Source organism: Strix aluco, unplaced genomic scaffold (assembly GCF_031877795.1).
Source record: "Strix aluco isolate bStrAlu1 unplaced genomic scaffold, bStrAlu1.hap1 HAP1_SCAFFOLD_51, whole genome shotgun sequence".
NCBI lineage: Eukaryota > Metazoa > Chordata > Aves > Strigiformes > Strigidae > Strix > Strix aluco.
This window is the reverse complement of record NW_027436653.1, coordinates 2,240,165-2,262,292: the sequence shown is the minus strand read 5'-3', so window position 1 is coordinate 2,262,292 and position 22,128 is coordinate 2,240,165. Positions and strand designations below refer to the sequence as shown.

At 51.1% G+C, this 22,128-nt stretch overlaps 2 protein-coding genes and 1 pseudogene across 2 annotated transcripts; all 3 read left to right on the top strand.

Moving 5' to 3' along the window:
- The first annotated feature begins 2,916 nt into the window (after nucleotides 1-2,916).
- LOC141919114 (hydrocephalus-inducing protein homolog) lies at nucleotides 2,917-7,321 on the top strand. Its single transcript, XM_074814089.1, has 10 exons — nucleotides 2,917-2,969; nucleotides 3,497-3,709; nucleotides 4,391-4,529; nucleotides 4,663-4,683; nucleotides 4,792-4,860; nucleotides 5,282-5,328; nucleotides 5,596-5,803; nucleotides 6,067-6,285; nucleotides 6,759-7,012; nucleotides 7,180-7,321. The coding sequence occupies exons 1-10, from the start codon at nucleotides 2,917-2,919 to the stop codon at nucleotides 7,319-7,321; spliced, it is 1,365 nt and encodes a 454-aa protein (XP_074670190.1).
- LOC141919113 (hydrocephalus-inducing protein homolog) lies at nucleotides 6,865-9,354 on the top strand. The gene is made up of 3 exons (XM_074814088.1): nucleotides 6,865-7,012; nucleotides 7,246-7,394; nucleotides 9,070-9,354. The coding sequence occupies exons 2-3, from the start codon at nucleotides 7,389-7,391 to the stop codon at nucleotides 9,352-9,354; spliced, it is 291 nt and encodes a 96-aa protein (XP_074670189.1). The 5' UTR covers nucleotides 6,865-7,012; nucleotides 7,246-7,388.
- On the top strand, nucleotides 9,354-15,452 carry LOC141919112 (hydrocephalus-inducing protein-like; annotated as a pseudogene).
- Nucleotides 15,453-22,128: the final 6,676 nt, after the last annotated feature.

Below are 22,128 nucleotides of genomic sequence, written 5' to 3'. Positions count from 1 at the left end.
CTGGGCACCATGTCTGCCCTTTCCTCTGTAACTTCCAAACTCGGAAATACTTCTGGGGCAGCCCAGGGCAGCAATCTAGATGTGGCAGAGTTGTCTGGGAAAGAAGATGCTACTCAGCATAAAGAAAGGGGTGTCAGGAGCCCACCACACAGTGTTACTTCTCTACTCACTTTGTATTTATTAGGCTTTTTCTTTTTTTTTTTTTTAAACTCCTCCTTGCTTTCCAGTTTCCAGCTGTCCAATACAGGGAATGTGGCCCTGGAATACACCTGGATGGCGGCCATGGAGGATGAAAGTGCAGTGAGCCATGCTGGGGAGCCGCTCCCACCCAGTCTGGATGGTAAGGGACTGGCTCTGTGTGACAGCTCAGGGTGCCCAGGGCATTTTGGCTGGCAGCTGAGGGCTTGGGGAGATGACCATGCCGCTTCCCCCCAAAACATGAATTTCTTTTTTGTCCCTGTCTGGTTGTCCACTTTCATCAGCATCTTCCCAGCTGCAGCTGGAGACTTTTTCCCTGCCCCTTCTCTACCTTTCAGAGCCTCCTGTGAGTGTTCTGACACTTGTGCTCTGCACGGGAGCTGAGCCTGGCTCGGGGGAGAGCCACGTGGTGGGTCAGGTCTGGGAAGGGGGAGATTCGGGCACCTCTTTGGGAAGTCTCTGAGACTGGGGAAAATTCATGGTGTAACGATGAGTTAGCTGACCTGCAGTCACTGTCCGTGTGCAATTCCCTGATCCAGGGAAAATGCGACGTCACTGTCGAAAACTAACCCTCTTAACTCGGGCAGGGGAGTGTTTGCTGCAGGCAGAGCCCCTGCTCACAGCAGCCATTGGAGCTCAATGGCGGGGCCGTGACTCACCAACCCGCAGTAACGCGGTTGTGTCTGAGCGCACAGTCTGCTTGGGAGCAGCGTGGTTCTACAGGGAAACAGGGCTGTGTGTCCAAGAGGTCTCATCAGAAACAGGAGTGAGGAGAGCTGGCAACCCATGTGTTTCCTAGCACAGGCAGCTTGCCTGATGGTCAAGATGGGACAACTCAGCCCAAGTCCTTGATGCCCTGAACATGCTTATCTCCCTCCTCTGTGCGTCCTGGCATTGGCTCTTCCCCGGCACAGGGCACACTTGTGCTGAAGCCAGTCTGCTGGGCTGTGCCATCAGCTCTCTGGTCATTGGTTATGAAAGCCCGACAAAGAGGAAGGGGGGAAAGGGTGTGAAGGTCAGAGCAGCGCTGTTCCCCAAAGCCTTCTCTCCACCACATGTAACAAACAAAACTCAATTCTGCAGGCGACAGGGGAGCAGGACTTAATGCTGTCCTTAATGAACATATCCTTAATGCTAAGCACTGAGGCTTGTATCGGCAGTAGCGTGGCCAGCAGGGACAGGGAAGTGATCTTCCCCCTGTGCTCGGCACTTGTGAGGCCGCACCTCAATTACTGTGTTCAGTTTTGGGCCCCTCACTACAAAAAGGACATTGAATTACTCGAGCATTGTGGCATTGCTGGAGAACAACGGACATGTTGTGAGCGATCCAGACCGAGGGGCCTCACTGTAACAGCAAGCTGCAGCTGTGTTCAAGGACATAAACAAGGCCGAGATGGCCTGAGAAACTACATTCCTGGCCAAGAGATAAAGATGTTGGAATGTCGAAAACAGGGGGTCTACCTGGGGGGAGAGCAGCGCATGGACACCACACCGGGACCAATCATAGAGGGCAGAAGGGCGAGTGAACAAGTAGCTTTAGCCTATTAACAAGAAGATAGCGCTGCGTGAAGCTTCTGATAGTGTATAAATTGATGTGTATCCTGTAATAAAGTGGCATCAACTTGATCAAATTGGTCGTATAAGTTGTGTCCGGGACTTCCACGTCAGCAGAGCGTGTCCAGAGAAGGGCAACGAAGCTGGTGAAGGGTCTGGAGCACATGTCGTACGAGGAGCGGCTGAGGGAACTGGGGTTGTTTAGTCTGGAGAAGAGGAGGCTGAGGGGAGACCTCATCACCCTCTACAACTCCCTGAAAGAAGGTTGCAGAGAACTGGGGATGAGTCTCTTTAACCAAGTCATAGACAATAGGACAAGAGGGAATGGCCTCAAGTTGCACCAGGGAAGGTTTAGACTAGATATTAGGAAGTATTTCTTTCCAGAAGGGGTTGTTGGGCGTTGGAATGGGCTGCCAGGGAGGTGGTGGAGTTCCCATCCCTGGAGGTGTTTAAGAGTAGAGTCGACATAGCGCTTAGGAATATGATGTAGTTGGGAACTGTCAGTGCTAGGTTAACGGTTGGACTGGATGATCTTCAAGGTCTTTTCCAATCTAGATGATTCTGTGATTCTGAGGCTGGCTGTACTGGGACATGAAATGATGCCCAGAAATTTATCCAGGTGCTGTAACACACACACATCTCTACTGTTAGTTCCTGGACATGATTCGGGAATGAAAGCTGGCCAGAAACCATTCTGCAGAAGTTTGCATTAGGTCCCCAGTCCTGGAGATGGAGAGAGTTTAACAGACTGGAGTGAAGCAGTTGACTTCAGTCCTGGGCCTGTTGAATTTGCTAACATACACTTTCCCTTTGCTTCACTGGGAGTCCTGCTGAAAACCCTTGGCCAGAGGTGCTCCAAGTGCATCCCAGCTCCCTTCTGTCCACCTGCAGCAGGAGGCAGAGTTGCTGGGAACAAAGGATTTTCTCCTTGAAAGAAGATGTCATGCTATAACCTCTTCCTTTACTGCAGGGGGTTTCCTCGCCTCCACTTCTGGTGCCTCTGTGAAGCTCCAGTCTAGCCGCTGTTCGAGCCAGCTGGGCCGCGCTCTGGAGCAGGTCTCTTCCTCCCTGAGCTCGTCTCTGAACACCGTCAGTGCCTCCTCACTGTTCTCTGTCAAGCCCCGCAGCAGCACCATCCCTGCAGGACAGGAGCAGCTCTTGTAGATGAAGTTCTCTCTGGTGTACGTGGGGGACTTTGAGAGCCGTATGCTCTGCAGGTAGGAAGCATCCAGGCACTTTTCAACTCGTGCTACTGCTGGGTAGTTGTGGTATTGCCTGTGATTGGGGTGGGTGGGAGTGCAGACCTGGGGACAGCCAGCCCCAGTGAGGCAGCAGAAACAACCAACATACAGGAGCAAAGGCAAATTATCATCCAGCCTTGGTAGAAGCAGGTATGGAGACACTGGGACAAGACACTGTATGAAATACTAAGCTTCCGGAGGGTTCCAAAATCTGGAACGAGAGATCCAGAAAGGCTGTCAAGGGGCCAGCTAGTCCCTAGCTATGCTTTCTTATCAGACAAGCATGGCCACCTTATCTACCTAGAAACCTGTGTGCTGCAGTCAGTCTCTGTGTTTCTGCCATTTCACCTCCACTGCCTCTGGTGGGGAGTGCAGTTCTGTTTGATTTGCTGATCGGTGCTTGCATGGAGAGAGGATGCAACACTGTGCTGCACAAGGAGATAAACAAGCAGCTGGCTGGCTGGAAATGTTAGTCTGGCTAATACTGGTCCCTTTCTTTCTAGTATTCCTAACCTGAGGCCAAATCAGAAGGGCCCGGAGGTGGCTGTGAAGGGGAGAAGCCTGATGTCACTTTGCCACTTTGAGCTGGAAGACTCTGACTACATCACTGCAAAAAGGCGTGTACCAGAGTTGCAGGGACCAAAGGGGGCAACGTTAGATCTCAACACAAGAGTGATTGAGTTTGAGGCAATTGGAGTGCGTGGCAGGCACAGCAGGTAAGTGTGTGGACATGGCTTCTCCTGATGACCGTCTCCTGGTCACCCTTCTTAACCAGAGACCTCTCCAGCTGCTCTTCCAAGCCTCAGGGCACATTTGTGCCTTGTCTCTGATCTGCTGACCCTTGGCCATGAGTCTGTTTTGGACCTGGCACAAGGTGGTCACTGAAGTCCAACTGGCCCATTTTTTGTTCTCTTTGTCCCTTTCTTCAATAAGGTATGGGTCAGTCTGGGACGACCACGTAACCCCAGCTTGTGCAATAGGGCCAGTACAACCTTCGTCCCTTTGAAGAGCATCCTTGGGACATTCTTGCTCTTTTGAGATACCAGTCAGACATGGTCAATGAAGGCTGCAACCACAACCAAGAGTACCATCTTCCAAAGGAGTCTGACTGGACTTGATTTTACCATTTTCGCTTGATCTTATCGTTTTAGCATGCAAGACTTTGGCTATATCCTTGCGAATTTCTTTGTCAATAGACGTTAATCTGTAGCCACCCAGGAAACAGACAGGGCCCTTATAAAGCAGATGAAATGTTTGTGCTCCCAATCTTGTTCCACTGTACCAAATAACTCCTTCCGGGTAGTGTCGAGGACGGGCAGTGCCTGATGTCTGCTGCAGGACAGAGTCACTAATGTCCCAGCACCACCTTAGTAGTCCTTTTTGCTTTGTGTTCCCAGGACCTTCATGGTTATGAACCCATCCAGTTCCACGTATTCCTTCCAGTGGACTTGCCAAGACCCTGAAGCCCCACCAGAACAGGTGGCCGCCTTCTGCCACACAGAGAGAGGTCGCATCCAGCCAGGGAAGCAAGCAGAGGTGGGTGCAGAAATTCAGGCTTTGGATCTTCTAGTTTTGGTGACAAAAGCATGTTTGGGGGTATTACCCCTGTGACCCCTGAGCCAGCAGCTCTAAGTGGGCAAGGTCTCCTCTCTTCCCTGTGTTCCTTTAGCGAGAAAGCCCACCATGCGCGGTCGGTGCAGGGCCAAAAGCAACAAAGCACAGAAGCAGCACTGCAGGCAGCATTTGAGCCCGTCATGGGGGACAGCAACAGGCTTAGGCGACTAGCTGTGTTTTGCAGGATCACCTGTCAGAAAGCAGATGCTCTTTTCTTGTAAACTGCAGCCATGATTTGTGCTCAGACGTGATCGTGAGTTCAAGCGGTATAAGCAGTCACCAACTCATTTGCTGATCCATCATGGATGTCCCTGTGCCCACTCCCAGCCTGCCAGGGTGTAAGGAGAACACATTAGCTCCAGGCAGCTTTGCTGTGTCTTAAAAGATGCTGAATTTTGGCTTGCCACAGAGTGCAAGAAAGCATCCTGCATCAGTTACTGTGGCTCACCTGAGAAGTGGTAATTCCTTAAATCTCTGTAGTTTGTTTGGTTTTGATCACATACCCAGAAATTACCCACAAAAATTACAAAGAGGCAGTTTGGTGGCACCCACGCTGTGCTGCTGTCACGGGAGCTGGACGACTCCTCTTGGCAAAGAGGATGTTACTTACCCTTGTCATATAGATCAGAGAGACTGGGGGTCTCCATGAGTGCCCTCCTTTGTGTCTGGGACAGAAGCGGGGTCTCGACCCGGTGGTGCCCTGTAGCACGTGGACAGGGCAGTAAGGTCAGCGTTAGCTCAGGGTTTGATGCCTTGTTGTTGTATCCTCTGGCATTTCATTGCATGGGATCATCGTACCCTAAGCAGGGCTGACCAGGGCTTGCTCCATAGTGGAAGGCCCTGGAAAGGCAGAGTGCTGCTCCTGCTTTCTCCCAGGCCTGGGGCCTCACCAGGGCCATTGCACAGCTGCTCTCCCATAGAGCAGGCAACGTGTGGCCAGGAAAGCCAAGAGATGGCAAATGGAGCAAAAAGGGTCTTCTCTCGCCAGGTTTCCCATTACAGTCTTCTTCACACCAACGCTAGAAGGAGAGGCGGTCTTCAGCCTCAAGTGCGATGTCAAGAGGAAGACCCAGCCCCTCTCCTTGAATATCAAGGCCACCGGCTATAGCGTGCACACGTCTGTCAGGTGTGAGGACAGCGACGGCTGTGTCACGGAGCTCAGTGCACAGGAGATCAACGTCATTGATTTCAAGGAGGTGAGCAGCACTGCTTCCCTGAACCATTTGCCCCACAAAGGCCTGCAACGTTGGGCCTGAACCAGGAGCTTCACAGAGATGTTTGAACACAAGGGAATGTTTTTCTTCATTTATGGGTCTCTGGAGGGAGGGAGATTGATCTTTCATACAGGTCATTAGCTGAATATGAAAAATGCAGGAGCACATTAGGGAGGAGCACTTGCTGGGCCAGCTGACACTTTGCATGTGCTCTAACCCCCAGTCCTCACTGCTTTTCCCTGCAGGTACAGCTGAACAAGAATGTCCAGCATCTCTTTAGCATCCACAATAACAGCAAGTTCAGCTTCACCTTCTCGTGGGAACTGAGTGGCCCCGCAGCCTGTAAGCAGGTCCTTACTGTCACCCCTCAGACAGTCTTGCAGGCGAAGGGGAAAGCAGAGACCCAGCTGGCTTTTCACCCACAGAGGATGTGCTCTTTAAAAGACGTAGAGCTGACGCTTCAGGTGAGGCACGAGGGTTTAATACGGGACCTTCACCTCCTACGCAGCAGCTTGGCAGCAGGAGCCCAGAGCTAGGGGTGAGCTCTGTCACTGAAGAGCCTGAACAAGGCAAAGAGGCTCCTGTTGCAGAAATAAAGAGCCTGACAGCTTCTGAATGGAGTATTTTAATAAGTGCTTACCCAGGATGACTTTGGGCAGCACTTTTGTGGCAGGGCATATCCCCCAGGCCCCCTCTGCCCCTAATCTGGGGGGGTCCTAGATGTGTGTGGAGATGGAGCTGTTTCTCCTTGCCAGGCCTCTGCTGCGCTGGTCCCACCGTGCAGAAAGGTCCTGCCAGCATGTGGCCGCACAGCTCAGCATGTGGCTGCACAAAGCAGGGCCACGACTCTCCAAAAACCCATTCCCTCTTGGACCAAGCCTTCTACCTTCTATTGCCATTCTGGAGTCTTTTGGCACTTGCTTTTCCTTATTGTCAGTGCAGCCAGCTGCCCCCCATCCTCTTCCTCGGTGTTTGCAGTTGTAGTTCCCATCTCTTCAGTGGGCTTATGCTGTCTTTCTCCTCGCCAGATCAACAAGGGTTTACCTGCGTGTTCCTGGCCACTGTGGTAGTGCCCACTGTCCACTTCTCCACTACCAGACTCAACTTTGGAACCTGCTTCATCTACTATGCTGGAATGGCACCTTCCCATCAGAGCCTCATCATCACGAACCAGCCAGATAAGGATGTGAGGTAGGCCTTCTCCACACACTCCTTCGGCCCTTGCTTAGCATGTGCCTGCTCCATGTCTTCATGAGCACTGTGGGTGACATCCTGAGGACGCAGGGAGAGGAGACAGGAGAGCCCTAAGTAGCCCTGATGTTGCACACACAGCCTTGTGACACCTCTGCTCCTCTCAGCTGTGCTTTCTGCCAGTCTGAGCTGCTTGTTCACCAGCACCTCACACCTCCATGTGGACTTCCCAGGGTACGTCCTACGCCCAGGAGGGACAGTGGCGGTGCCCATCACTTTCTATCCCAGAGAGATTGCGTCTTACCATGAGCTCATCCCTTTTGAAATCAACGGTCTTTGCCAGCAAACTATTGAGGTCCGAGGAAGGGGCACGGAAATGAAGGTGAGATGAAATCCAAATCTTAAAACCCCAGGTGGCACAGGCCGCGGGCACAGCTTTCTCGCTCGTTTTCCTCGTCTCTTCCCCAGCCTACCATGTTTTAGTTTTCTGCCACAAGGGTGTCAGAAAACCTTTTCTCCTTCTTTCCTTTTGCTTTATATTAATTTCTCCTGCCTTAGGTTGACGTTGTGGTGTTTTGCTGATTAGGGATATCAATTAAACTCAGACACCAGAGTGAAAAGAGCAGGCATATTTTACTAGAAATAACTAAATAATATAACAGAATAATACAGAAAACATACAGTAAGAAAAGACAGAATAGTGCATTTAAACAAATAGGAAAATACAGGGTAATGCATGAAATCATTACTACCTGAGAGAGAGAATAGTGATTAAGAAAGATCCATCACCACTTGCACCCGTTCCCACCATCCAGACCTGCAGGCGCTGGGCAGCCCCGGGTGCAGCGAGGATTTGTTGAGCCTGTCCCGGCGAGTGGGAAATCCTACGCAGTGCGTCCACCCATAGGTGAGGGACCCAAAGTCACTGTGAGCGGGTCCAGCCTTATATACCTAAAAATCAGCAAGCCAGAATAGCTGGCACCTTTGTTTTAAGTGGAAATATCTGGTTTAAATTTCACATTAGGTTCCCCCCCAGAGCCTGGCCAGGGCTCAAGGAAGAAACTAAGGGAATTTCTCTGCTTATCGGATCGGATTATGCACAAGGTCTCACATCAGGCCTCGAGGACAGGCACCTGCCTCCATGACTCTGTTATTCTATTCATATACAAAGGAAGGGAAAGATACATCCAAGATAGCTCCATCCTCCATGCATATTTCATTAATGATTACATACTGAGTTAACAGTTTTGGTTCAGGGCCTGTTGCTCAGGCTTCAACACTTCCACCCTTTATATCAGAATAGGTGGTTTGTTATAACTTAGTATAATACCTGTTAGCACAATGGTTATAAAATATACAGGATTCATCTATAGGTCAACTCTGGCTTGGGCCTATGGTCCAAGCCTTAGCACTTCATGTGGAACCACAAGGAAAGGTGGTGAAGCTGGGAGCCCTCTCCATCGGACAGATGGTGAAGAAGATTGTCACCATAGCCAACAACAGTGCTGCTCCTCTCACTTTTAAGCTCAGTCTCAAGTCAACCATGCCAGAGCTGCAGGAAGGCCCCTTTCTTCACTGGAGAGCGCTTTGCTGTGCCTCCAGGGATGCCTGCAGGTAGCTGTGAGCTGCTCTGGGGGGAGCTAGTAGCTAATTACAGTTGTGTGCTGTCCTGTCCTCCCTGCTGGGCAGTGTGAGTGCCTCATCTGAGCCAGGTGTCAGGACTCCCCTCATAGCCAGAAGTGAGAAGAAGGTACCATTCCTCACCTGTTTCAGACACATATGTTAGGATGTATTAGGTATGGAAATGTAATCTTTAAAGACCAAGAGTTATGGCTCTCCTGGAGCTCAAGTGAAATTACTTTGGAAGACGTAGTCCAGCTCACCGTGGCTGGATGCACACATCACAGGAAAATTCCTTTGGTAGCTGAGGATGTGTACCTGGGAATGAGTAGGACTGGGGCAATGTTGATGGGAACAGAACAGGAATGGGAAGACTCTATGGAGGATTCACAGCTCGGTTGCCCGATGAAGTAGTCTCCACTCATTTCTTTGGGCAGGTTCTCTGCTTGAAGCCCACCAATGAACTAAGCCTGAAGCCCAAAGGAGAGACCTGTAAAGTGGAAGTGATCTTCTCCCCAAAGTGCTGCATCCAGCCGTTCACCGAAGAAGTGATGTTGGAGTGCAGTGGCCTGGTGCGTTCCCTCTTCATGGTGCGGGGCTCCTGCCAGGGCACCCACGTGAGCTTGGACCAGGAACACCTCAGCTTCGGAGTGGTGGTGCAGCAGAGCTACACATCCTGGCACCTCACCATGCAGAACACGGACGACATAGGAGTCAAGTAATGCAAAGCCCTGTCCTCTCTGGTGGCCGAGAGCTTGGGTGAGGGTTGGATGGAGCTGTAGCTTGCCCAGAGAGTTGTCGTCTGCTTTTCCATTCCAGTGGGGAGTTGTGCAGCCAAGGCTGTGCAGTCAGGCCCTGGAACTTAGCAAGGGGTACAACCAAAAGCTTGTTTACGGATGGGTGCAGCTGAGTCCTGCCCAACCTGAAGCCTTAGTGCCAGGTGGCTCAGCACCCTGCCTGAGATGCTGTGGAAAAGCCCACAAGAGAATTAGAAATGGCACGTTGTGTTCGCAGCCTCCCGGTTGTTAATCGTTCCTTTCTGTCCTTGTGCTTTCCTTGGCAAGGTTTAAGTGGGACATCAAGAGCTTCAAGCCAGATTTCTGCATCAGCCCCACAAAGGGTTACATCTTCCCAGGAATGGACGTTCCCTTCGTTGTGACCTTCTGCCCCTCTAAGCTGAGCTGTGCTATCCAGTGCGAGGGCCTGCAGTGCTTCATCGAGGGCAGTGAGCCGCTCCAGCTTACGCTGGCAGGATGCTGCATGGAGACCCCTGTGTCCAAAGAGGTAACTGGAACAGAGACAGGACAGGTGCCCCCTTACCCCACCATTTGCACCACATCTCTCCCAGGGCAGGAACTAGAGGAATCTTACAGGCATAGAGTCACTCCTGCCTGTCATCCTGCCTGGGTGTCCTAGAGAGCTGAGAAAACCCCTGGGCAGGGTTCCCAAAATCTGTGAGCCCTGTAGTTGCCTTCCTCACCTATTAAAGGTGCTGTTCCTCCAGCGAGTACCTCAGCTGTCCTGGCTCTGCCCTGCAGCACCTTTGCCGTGGGGACACCCTGCAGGGCTTTTCTGAGACCCCCCCCACGTCCCCCAGAGCCACCCATCTATAGCCACAATATGGCACCGGCACCCACATTTTTCCTCCCTGTCGGGGCGGGGGAGGGCATTCAGCACTAGGAGCGGACAAGGCATCTGCATCCAGCTCCTGGGGAACAGGGATGCCACGTGAAGGACTCCTGGCCCTTACAGGCCTTGCAGGAGCATGCAGCTGGGAGGTGTTGGCTCTTGCTCCCAAGAGAGAATCAGGAACTGCTCGTCAGCCTGCCCACGAAGGGACTGCGCGGCTGCAGGACTTGTCCTTGCACAGGAGAGAGATCCTTCCAGGGCTTTCAGTTTTCTTTCTCCCCTCCTAGGGAGGCAGCAGCCCCCTTCACCCAGCATGCAAAAGACTCATTCCTCTTCCTTCTCTAAGAACCAACAATTTGATTTACGCCAAGATCTATGCTCAAATGGAAATTTGGTATACGACAAGGAAAAGCCTCTCCCTGTGCATAAAGCTAGTCAGAGTGGAAAGGGTTCCTCGCTGTGACCAAGCAGCCTCTGTGCTCCTCTGTTGCAGACGCTGACTTTCACGTGTGCCATGCGCGAGAAGCACAGTCAGACCATCCTCCTGTCCAACCCGAACAATAAGGACTTGCACTGTGCAAGGCGTCATTGAGGGGCAACACTGGAAGGGGCCTGAATTTTTCCACAAGCCCTACACGATCACTTACGAACCCCTAACCATGAGCTCTGAGAACAAGAAGCATCAGGTATGTGAGCTGTGCCAGCACGCTGACCCTCAGAGCATGACCCTCATTGCTTTGGGCAGGAGGTTGGACGAGATGACCTTCAGAGGTCCCCTATGAACAGAAATTATCCTGAGATCCTATGTTGGAAACTGGGTTTCTTGGTGGCTAGAGGCCAGGTGTAAGGGAAGTTCAGGTGGGAGGTCTGGACTGACCACTAAACGTACTGGAGCAGCTAACCTAAAAAGCCAGGCTGTCTGATGGTCCAGGAAATGAAGTTTGTTTTGTGCAGCTCCTGGTCGTTGCCTGTGCAGCCCAGGGGGGCTCAGAGACCCCTGTGCTCAGCCCTATGGGCTGCACAGGCTCCCCACGCCCTGGGCATGACCATTCTGCCTGCACTGCCCTGCTGGGGCCCTTTTGCAGCACACAGGGAACTAGAGGGGAGAAGCTGCCTTGCCATTTCTCAGTGCCCCCCCCGGCCATGAGCAGCCAGGTGGGAAATGACACTGAGATCTCTCTTGACATCTCCTTCAGGAGCTTTGGAAAGAGCCCTTCCTGCAGGTCTGGGACTGGGCAGATGGGGGTGACTGGCCCCTCTGGTCGCATGGGCAGACCAGGGGCAAGCTCTTAAATCAAGGGGGTCAGTGCAGAAGGGCTCTGGGGTGCTGGAGCTGCTGGGGTCCTTGTCCCACTCCAGCTGACCTTCTCCCACACCAGAATTTAGGCCTGAGTGGAGGCTGGAGACTTGTGGGCACAATCTCCAGGGTGCTCAGCAGATCCGTGCCCTGTGGGGTTGGACATGCTCAGCATCTCTTTAACATACAGCCCTGCATGAAGAGTCCCACAGTTTTCAGCTGCTCTGGAGGCAGAGGAGATGCCCCAGGGTAGGTGGCTGTGACCCACTGGCACCCCAGATGAGGACTGGATATGAACTTTCCATGGCTCACCCTGGCTGGTGGGACCCTGCCGTGCCAGCTGACAGGCAGTAATGCTGGGGCAGTCGAGCTTAGCAGGGACTGCCACCCCCTTAGCACAGCTGTCCCTGCACGAGCACAGGGCTGGCAGCTGATGTGCCCAGGGAAAGGGGTGTTAGGATGGTCAGAGCAGCTCTGCTGCAGGGCCGCTGTGAGCTTGCTCTGCCCAGACATGCTGCCCGTGTCCTGTCACTGCGCCAGCCCCAGTGGGTACGACGATGCCATCTCCACCGGCGAAAGACACGGGGCTGCGGTCACAGGTCTGCCAGCTGGACCTGCCCAAAGCTGCTCAGGTGGCAGCCTGAGACATGGGACTGTCCAGGTGTGCTGAAGAGCCAGTAACTGGTCCAGGCAGAGAGCAGGCGAGCTCACTTACCCTATTTCTTGTCTCTAGGACTCCCTCTATTTCCCATTGCCAGATGGGACAGGCTTGTACTATCTCCTGCAAGGGACTGCTGAGACCCCAAAGTGTTCAGGGACCATTTCCAGCAGGTGCCATGTAGGACTTCCTACACTGAGCTCATCCCTGTCTCCAACTGGCTGAACAGGCCACACAGTGGTGACTCTAGCCCAGGAAGTCTCATCCCATCAGCAATCCCTGCAGTGGTGCAAGGAAGAGCTTCCCACTGCCTGGAAGCTCCTTCCTGCAAGCTTTTCACTCTCCTTGGCTATTTCTGCCTGTAGGTGTCTGGGATCACACTGGCCATGTTCTGCCTACGCAGACCCGTCCTGGAGGGCTTTCCTCCCAGGCAGATGAGAGCTGGCTCCCTCGGGGGCATTGAGGAAGAGAGGGGCTGGGTTGTACCCCACCATGAGGGGTGTCCTGTGGGAGTCCTTCCTGTTGACCTTCACTGCATTCTTCTCACCCACAGGTTCCTCGTGGTGGTAGACATGCTCAAACCAGAAAACCTGGAAAGCAGTTCTGTGCTGCAGGGGCTGGAATACATTGATGTGCCAGGCTCTGCCAAGAAGGACTACAAGCTCACCTTCCTCTCCTACAAGGAAGCAGTCTTTAACGCAATGGTAAGTGTGGACATGGGGCTGTGGGGCCTTCCAAGGAGCTGTTGACTTCCTGAGAAGCTACACGCCTGCTCTCATACCTCCCCGTGCCCACTGGTGGGACTGTAGGTGTCCTGGGTGGGTACTGAACAGCAGGCATCTCTCCACACCCCCCACTCACCTGTCAGTCTCTGTGAGGGTCCCACCGGGGGCTGCTAAGCACAGGTGGACCAGGACACTGGTGAGCTGGAATCAATGGGCAGTCGGGAGAGTATCAAGTAGAAATACCTCACACGCTTTCCCCATCCTCGCACTCTTCCTCGGTGGCTGCTTACAGCCGTTCTTGGAAGCAGGGTGCTGAGCTTGGTGCTCTTGAGGCTGGCTTCAGCACAGCTGGTATATTTTTATGTGCAGAATGACCAGCGCTGCCCTTTTTCTCCGATTCAGGTGACCTTCCTCAACAAGGTGACCAAGGAGTACTTGTTCTACATGGTGACTTTCAAGGCCACTGCTTCAGGACCCATCAGCACTCTTGAAGTGACCGGTGCTGTTGGGCAGAGAGTGTCTGCCACCGTCAAGGTGGACAACCCTCTGCCTGTCCCGGTGACGTTTGCTGTACGTTGCAAAGTGCCCGACATCAGTGTTCCCCCACATTTCACTGTTCCTGCGCAGTCGGAGGTAGGAGCAAAGCTCATGCAGTGTGCTCTCCTCTCCTGCAGCCTTTCTGGGAGTGGGTGGTCCTGAGGGGTGACGCCCTGCATGAACCATCTGGGGCTTCTTCCCAAGGGTGACAGCTCCCACCTACTAATAATCTGGAGGGGAAGCAGAGTGTAAGAAGATGCCTAGTGGGAATCGCCCTGCGCTGGTGGAGTCTGCCATGCTACCCCTTCTGAGATGTTTCCATCAGGCCTCACAGGGCGGGTCCTTGTGCCACAGGCTCTGTATTTAGTGTGGGTATTTTCAGTTTAGAGTGGCTGCAGGGCATGCCTCACCCCACTGGCAGGGAGTTTGCAGCCTCGATCGATAGGTGTTTTTTGCCCTGGGGGAGTAGAGGGGCATTTTAGGGTGGGAAGCTTCTGGGATAGTGCTGGAGGGCTCTGAGCTGTTGGGGACGGTCCCCCGAGTGAACTGTCCCCCAGATGTAGCAAGGCTCTGCCCCAGAGAGAGGGACCTGGAGCAAGGGAGGGTGCTGGGCTGCCTTCCAGCACTGCTGGAGCACACCAGGGACCGATTTCCCCTGTTGCAGGCCCTGCTTTCCCCATCTCTGCCTGACTCAGTGGCTTCTCCTTTGGTTCCTCCCAGGATGATCTTGTCTTTGAGTATCAGCCTGTGAAAGTGGGTGAGAGCACCGGGTGCCTGGTGCTCCGGAGCAGCAGCTTGGGCTCTTTCTATTACAATCTGCACCTGAAAGCCACCATGAGTGGGCCGGAGAAGCCCCTCTACTTCTGCACCACACTGGGCTCTAGTCAGACCATGACCACCAAAATAATGAATTACGCCCAGCAGAAGACCAACTACCACTCCAGGTGACCCCAGCCTGCCCTGGGCCCTTGCTGGGAGGCAGCTTGTCTGGCCAGCATCAGCCCTCTCTGTCAAGGGATCCTACCCCTCTAGCTTGGCCTGGCTGAGCTGGGGTGGCCACATGAGCCTGCGGGTCTCCCCACCAATGCTGGGCTTGTCCCCAGCCGGCCTGTCTTCACTTGCAGATGTTCTCTGCTGCCCTTTCTGGAGCTGCTCTTGCAGGTTCCGTGGCCCATGCAAGACTTCCCCGTTACTGCCAGGGCTGGGGTTTAAGGTCCTCCAGAACTTGGGTGCAGGGTTGTCCCTGCTGGGCACGTTTGGACACTCCTGATGGCCATTCCTCACTGGCAAGTGGTGGGGGGGACAGGCGCAGTGACAGGCAAGGGACAGGGACCCTAGACAATGTGACGGTGGGGACCTTCTGTTTCTTCCTGAGGTGCTGGATCTGCTTTTGTGACCCGCCCCCTCCATGGTCTCTTCTCTCCCCTGTGCAGACCAACTGCGCCGGCTTCCTGACGAAAACCATCGGCGTGTCCCCTGCCAACCCGGGAGGCTCGGAGGTGAGCATGGATGTGACCTTCGAGCCCTGCCAGCTGGGTGAAGCCAGGGCCACACTGCAGCTCTCCTCCCTGCTTGGTGGGGAATACAGCATCCCCCTCTTGGGCCTGGCCCTCCCCCCAAGTCCCAGGGCCCCTCCCCCATCCAGGCTGATGACAGCACCTCCATCCCCTTCAAGAACATCTTCCTGCAGCCCATGGCCTTCCAGTACCGGGTGGAGCACCTGGCCTTCACCCTCAGGGCCCCCGAGAGCTTGCGCTCCAAGCAGACCACCTCCCTCTCCATCTCCTTCGAGGGTGGCCTGACCCCTGGCACAGCCCCCGTCACCCGCAAGATGGTGGTGTCCTGCACTGGGGCAGGGGGTGTCTCCTGGGTCTACTACCTCCGGGGCCTTCCCCCTCACAGGTGAGCTGTGCCCCCCCAGGAGCCCCTTGGGCTCAAGGCCGCAGCTGTTGGGGCGTGACCTGAGGGCGCAGTTACTGCTACAACGGTTGCTCTGGACTAACCCCCTTCCCTTTGCAATAACCACGCTAGTTTTGGACTAAACCGTTGGTTTTGGACTAAACCTGCTTGCTTTGGAGTAAACCCAGAGCAGACCAGGGTGCGGGGCCGGTGGCGCCGGGGCTGGGGCAAGTGCAGGAGTCCTCCACACTGCGCAGGGGTGCTCTGCAGCATGGCGGAGGGGTCCAGTGGTGGCTGAGCGGGAGGCAGCGGTCGGGTGCTGAAATACGAGCTCTGCAGGGGGTGGAAGGTGGTGGCCTACAAGGCTGAGGAGATGGATGGGGGTGGCGGGAGCCGGCCCGTGCTGCTCGGCTCACACTGCTGGCTCACACTGAGCCTGCTGTCAGCCAGCGCCCCTGCATCCCTTTCTGCAGGGATGCTCTCCAGCCACTCCTCTCCCCATTATGCTTGTGCCTGACATAGTGCCCTCCCAAGTGCAGAAGCCGGTATTTTCATTTCTTAAATTTCATCCCATTAATGATTGCCCAGTGCTCCAATCTATCTAGATCCCTCTGCAAGGCCTCCTGTCCTTCAAGAGAGTCATCAGCACCTCCCAGTTTGGTATCACTGGCAAACTTGCCAGTGGTACATTCAACTCCTCCAGTGAGATCATTGATAAAATACTGAACAGAGCTGGCCCTAGGACTGAATCCTGAGGAACGCCGATGGTGGCTTGTCTCCAACCAGATGTAGCCTCAGTCACTACAAGGCTTTGAGCTCTGCCCTTCAACCAGTTCTTCACCCAGTGCACCATCAACCTGCTCATCCCACAGTCGGACAACTTGTCCAGAAGGATGCTATGAGGGACACTATCAAAAACCTTTACTAGAATCCAGAAGAACTACATCCACTGCCATCCCTTCACCACTAGGTGGGTGAAATGTCAAAACTTAGAAACTTTCTCAAGTCTCAAAAACATCTAAGAAGGAAATACAAAAAAAATTCTGAGATAAGAATCCACATTAGTATATTTGTGATAAGCTTTCTTCCCAGTCCTCCTGAGTTCAGTGTAACACAGTGAAGCCGGTAATATAGAAGGGGTTTTTTAACATGATGGCTAAGGATTTCAAAGTAAAACATATTTTTAACACATACAGTTAAATTAGAGAACATTTGCCAAATGACTTGTATGTGATCCTTTAAAGCGACTCGAGTTGCTGGATGATGCTGGCATCACCCCTGTGAAATCAGAGTTTCTGCTGTCACAAGCGTGATTTAACATTACCATGTCACCAATCCCTTCTTCAAAAACACTGATAATATTGTGCATGCTGACATCATTCACTGAACGAAACCCATTAATTCTCCTTACTAGAAATTAGGTTTGACCCTGTAAAACATTTCAATAAATAAAGTTATTAAAACGTAGATTTAACTAGGATGGTCTGATGCAGTTTTAAATGGTGACGCATAAATACATTCTTTCGAGTGAAGGAAGGCCTGGAACAACTGCAAAATTCATTTTGAAAAACTCATGGCTAAATGCTTCTGCAAGAATTTGAGAAAATGAGAATGCATCACATCTAGAAAACCACATTCTAGCCCCAAAAGAACGCTTAATGCGTCTAAACTAAGAGTTTAGTAATTCACAGTTTTCAGCATAATTAAAAAGGTCAAATACGTCTTTCTCTAAGTACCAAGTCAGAGAGAGAGAGAGACGGGGCTTTGCGAACAAGGCAGCCTGGCTCCCCGCAGGAGCGTCTGACCTTGTGTCTGCCGAGACGACCTCGTGTGACAGCGGGGAGGGAGTCAGACCTGTGTCACTGCAGGTGGCTTCTGGTTGCGTGGCTTGATCAGCGTCAATCCTAGCGGGGGGGGGGGGGGCGGGGGGGGGCGGGCGGCGCGTGGTGTGATCACCGTCAATCGTATGGGCATCCTCTCTATTCCAAAGACTGACAACTCATTGACACCAACACGCCTCCCGTCAACCAACTCAAGCCCCTGCTGGTAATCACGGCTCACCTCTCAGGAGGGGCAGAAGAAACCTTTCCCACCAGGAAAGCTGCTACTGCGCCAGTGCTCAAAATGCTCTTGCCAGAAATCATTCCCACATACACAACGCCTGGACCCAGAGGAGCCGGCCAGGATTCTCATTCCGCAGCAGCAATACTAAGCAACATTTGTCAAAGTGGAAGAATACAGCGACAGCTACATCCTCCACATCATCTGCAGTTCTCAGGACAGATGGAAAGAAGGAATAAATGACAAGTGCTAAAAAGATTAAAATAAAAGGTCTTAAAACATGGAGTAAGGTAGATCTGAAGTTTTATCTGAATTGGAGTTTGAATCTGAAATTTTAGGGATAGCGCTTTGGGATATTCCAAGTACCCCTAGCCAACCTCTGGGCTTCTCACCAGCAGAAAGAGCGTTTGGCAGGCACTGAGCTCCACCTGGGACCTTCGTCCCTGCTAGGACCAGCCTCCTCGATGGAGATGAACGGTTGAGCCAAGACGTCCTGTTATTAGGAAGCATTTGTTTGCCAAGAGGGAGGTCAAACACTGGAACAAAATTCCTGGAGAGGTGGTTGATGCCCCAAGCTTGTCAGTGTTTAAGAGGCATCTGGACAACGCCCTTAACAACAGGTTTTAACTTTTGGTCAGCCCTGAATTGATCAAGCAGTTGGACTGGATGGTCGCTGTACGTCCCTTCCACATGAAACAGTCTATTCTAGTCTGTTCTAAACGATATGACCTGTCTTTTTGGATGTGGCAGTCAGTGCAGTGATCGATTGATACTGAGCACTGTCTGGGAATGCAGTTAGTACTGCCAGAGTTAAATTCTTTCAGGATGTGCTATTTCAGCACCTCCTGGCCTTGCAGGGCCCTTGCAAAGAGGAAAGCATGCTCTTAAGATGCACGGCCTTGGAAACTGGTTCGTTTCCAAGTGTGACTCAAAGTGCAGGTTTTAGCTGATAAAGTAGATGTGGTTTGAAGTCCTGGCTCCTGACAGGCTGTCTTCTTCCTAACAGCCCTCTGCAGAGGGGGCACTCCTGGCAAGGGAACTCATCTCTAGCCTCACTCTGCCTGCTGCTCCATCAGAGCCATGTCTGGACAGGGGCGAGGGCCTGTCTCTTCACACCTGGCTGGCATCAAAATGTTGTGATTCTTTAACTGAGTCAACATAGCCTGGCAGCTTTCCGCCCTCATTTCACTAGTTTTGCAGACTGATTCATTACCAGGCATGTGCTAGAGGATTGGTTTATATCGTTGCTTTTATTAATTTAAAAGAAAACCAAAAAAAGCAGCTCCTTTGCATCTGAATAACCTCATCAGTAACTTCATCCCCCCACCATTCCAGGCGGTTTCAGCTGTGCCCAGTGCATGGCCACCAAGGGCAGGGACAGCCCCTGGGCCTCCTGGGCACAGCGACTGCCTCGGGGCCAGCACCCCAAAGGCTTCCTCTGAAGGGTGCTGGGCGGAGGGGGCGGGCGGGGCTGTGCGTGGGGGGCCCTGTCAGTCACCCCCACGTCACAATGCCGCCCCCACGTCACAATGTCACCCCCGGCAACGCAGCAGTCGCAGTGCCCCGGGGCAGTATAAAAGGGGGCACCTGCCAGTGTCCAGCTGTGCCAGAGCTGCCCCAGGGGCAGCCCAAAGACATCTGAGAGGAAGCCCTTGAGGAGAGGGTGGGATTACTGGGAGGGGGCTGAGGGAGGAAGGCTGGAACCTGCTCGAGGATGCTGGAGGTTCTCTGCTGCAAGGCCAGCTCCTGGCAGGGCCGCCTTCAAATCTCATCTGACGGATGGAAATCCTGCTTCAAGCCTTCCGGGAACAGATGCAAACCCCTCAGGAGATGAGAAGAGCCACCAAGCGCTGGATGTGCCCTAGGCTATCAGGCCGTTTCTGCTGGAGAGCCGTGGCCAGCCGAAGGGAATGAATGCCGCCTTGAGGAGCACTGCAGAGCTCGCCGTCGCAGCCGTAAGAAATGGGATGCAGGGATGTTGTCAGGGGTCCCAGTGCTTTGGAGCACCCGCTAGACAGGCACAGGAAAGATTCTTGCCCCCAAGGTCAATCTGACCAGGGGCATTTGGCCACTCTCGGAAGCCCCTGAGATGGCTCCAAGGTGAGGGAGAACAGGGCTTGGGCATCTCCTGGGAGGCGTGACCAGCCTGTGGGATGAGGAGGCAGGTCTTGCTCACCTGCTCAGGGAATAGCCGATCGCCAGCACTCTGGGGTCAGGAAGGAATTTTCCCCCAGGGCACATTGGCACTGGTCCCCGGGGGTTTTTTGCCTTCCTCTGCAGCACTGAGCAGGACCACTTGCCAGGGCTCCTCCGGTCCCTTTTGGCTGGCTTACTGCCTGCTGCTCGTGCACCACGAAGATGGCCTCTCATGACCTTCAGCTGCGGGGAGGAAGGCTTTTTTCCCCCCACGGTACGCTAGCAGGTGTCCCCTGGGGTTTTTTGCCTTCCTCTGCAGCGCTGAGCACGGCCCCTGGCCAGGGGTCCTTTGGGCCATGCTGGCCAGTTGCCTGCTGCTCTTGCTCCATGAAGGTGGCCCTCGTGCCCCGCATCCGGGGGGAGGAAGCTTTCTAGACTCCCAGGGTGGGCCCCAAGGGTGGCCCCCGGGGGTTGCTGCTTGTCCTCTGTAGCACTGAGCACAGCCCCTTGTCAGGGCTCCTCTGAGTCCTTTTGGCTCCGTCCTTGCCTGCGGCTCTGGCACCACCAAGCCAGAAACACCCCTCGTGCCCTGGCTCTCCTTCCCATGCCTGGCCCAGAAGCACAGCAGAGCAGGTTTTGGAGGGCCGAAAGTACGACTGGCGTTGGCAAGTGTAATACTTTGGAAAATACCACGTACCTCCTTCTTGCTCCTCCTCTTTTCAAAGTGTGTCATTGGTCCTGGTCCTCATTCTGCAGATTCTCGCTCTTGAGGAAACAGGGAATACCTGGCCTGCTTTCTTGCTGCCACTTTATCATCCTAAGTCAAATGTGGCATTGATGATAGCCCTTTCTTACAGTCTGAAACAAAGTATTTAGAAACACGAGAGCAAAACTAAGGATAAAAATAGTAAAAACCCAATTAAAAGAATAAAAAGAGCAAAATTAATAATAAAAATAGCCATTCAAATAGTTATAAAATAGTTATAGGAATAGCTATAAAAACAAATATAAAAAGCTATAAAATCGAATTATCAAAATGAAACAAAGAATTTAGAAACACGAGAGCAAAACTACGGATAAAAATAATTTAAAAAGACCAATTAAAAGAATAAAAGTAAAGAGCAAAATTAATAAAAAAATAGCCATTCAAATAGTTATAAAATAGTTATAGGAATAGCTATAAAAACAAATATAAAAAGCTATAAAATCGAAATATCAAAATAGAATTCTAGAAATTATATAAATCAAAGGTAGCATTGATGATAGTCCTTTCTTACAGACTGAAACAATTTAGAAACACGAGACCAAAACTAAGGATAAAAATAATATAAAAAAAGCCCAATTAAAGAATAAAAAGTAAAGAGCAAAAATAATAATAAAAATAGCCATTCAAATAGTTATAAAATAGTTATAGGAATAGCTATAAAAACAAATATAAAAATCTATAAAATCGAATTATCAAAATAGAATTCTAGAAATTATTTACGTCAAACGTGGCATTGATGATCATCCTTTCTTACAGTCTGAAACAAAGGATTTAGAAACACGAGAGCAAAACAGGATAAAAATAATTTAAAAAGCCCAATTAAAAAAAAAATAAAGAGCAAAATTAATAATAAAAATAGCCATTCAAATAGTTATAAAATCGTTATAGGAATACCTATAAAAACAAATATAAACAGTTATGAAATCGAATTATAAAAATAGAATTCTAAAAATTATATAAATCAAACGTGGCATTGATGATAGTCCTTTCTTACAGTCTGAAACAAAGGATTTAGAAACACAAGAGCAAAACTAAGGATAAAAATAATTTAAAAAGCCCAATTAAAAGAATAACAAGTAAAGAGCAAAAATGATAATAAAAATAGCCATTCAAATAGTTATAAAAATAGTTATAGGAATACCTATAAAAACAAATATAAAAAGCTATAAAATCGAAATATCAAAATAGAATTCTAGAAATTATTTAAGTCAAATGTGGCATTGATGATCGTCCTTTCTTAGAGTCCGAAACAAAGGATTTACAAACACGAGAGCAAAACTAAGGATAAAAATAATTTTAAAAGCCCAATTAAAAGAATAAAAGTAAAGAGCAAAATTAATAATACAAACAGCCAAATAGTTATAAAATAGTTATAGGAAAAGCTATAAAAACAAATGTAAAAAGCTATAAAATCGAATTACCTTAATAGAATTCTAAAAAATTATATAAATCAAACAAGGCATTGATGATCATCCTTTCTTAGAATCTGAAACAAAGAATTTAGAAACACGAGAGCAAAATTAAGGATAAAAATAATTTTAAAAGCCCAATTAAAAGAATAAAAGTAAAGAGCAAAATTAATAATAAAAATAGCCATTCAAATAGTTATAAAATAATTATAGGAATAGCTATAAAAACAAATCTAAAAAGCTATAAAATCGAATTATCAAAATAGAATTCTAGAAATTATATAAATCAAAGGTGGCATTGATGATAGTCCTTTCTTACAGTCTGAAACAAAGAATTTAGAAACATGAGAGCAAAACTAAGGATAAAAATAATAAAAAT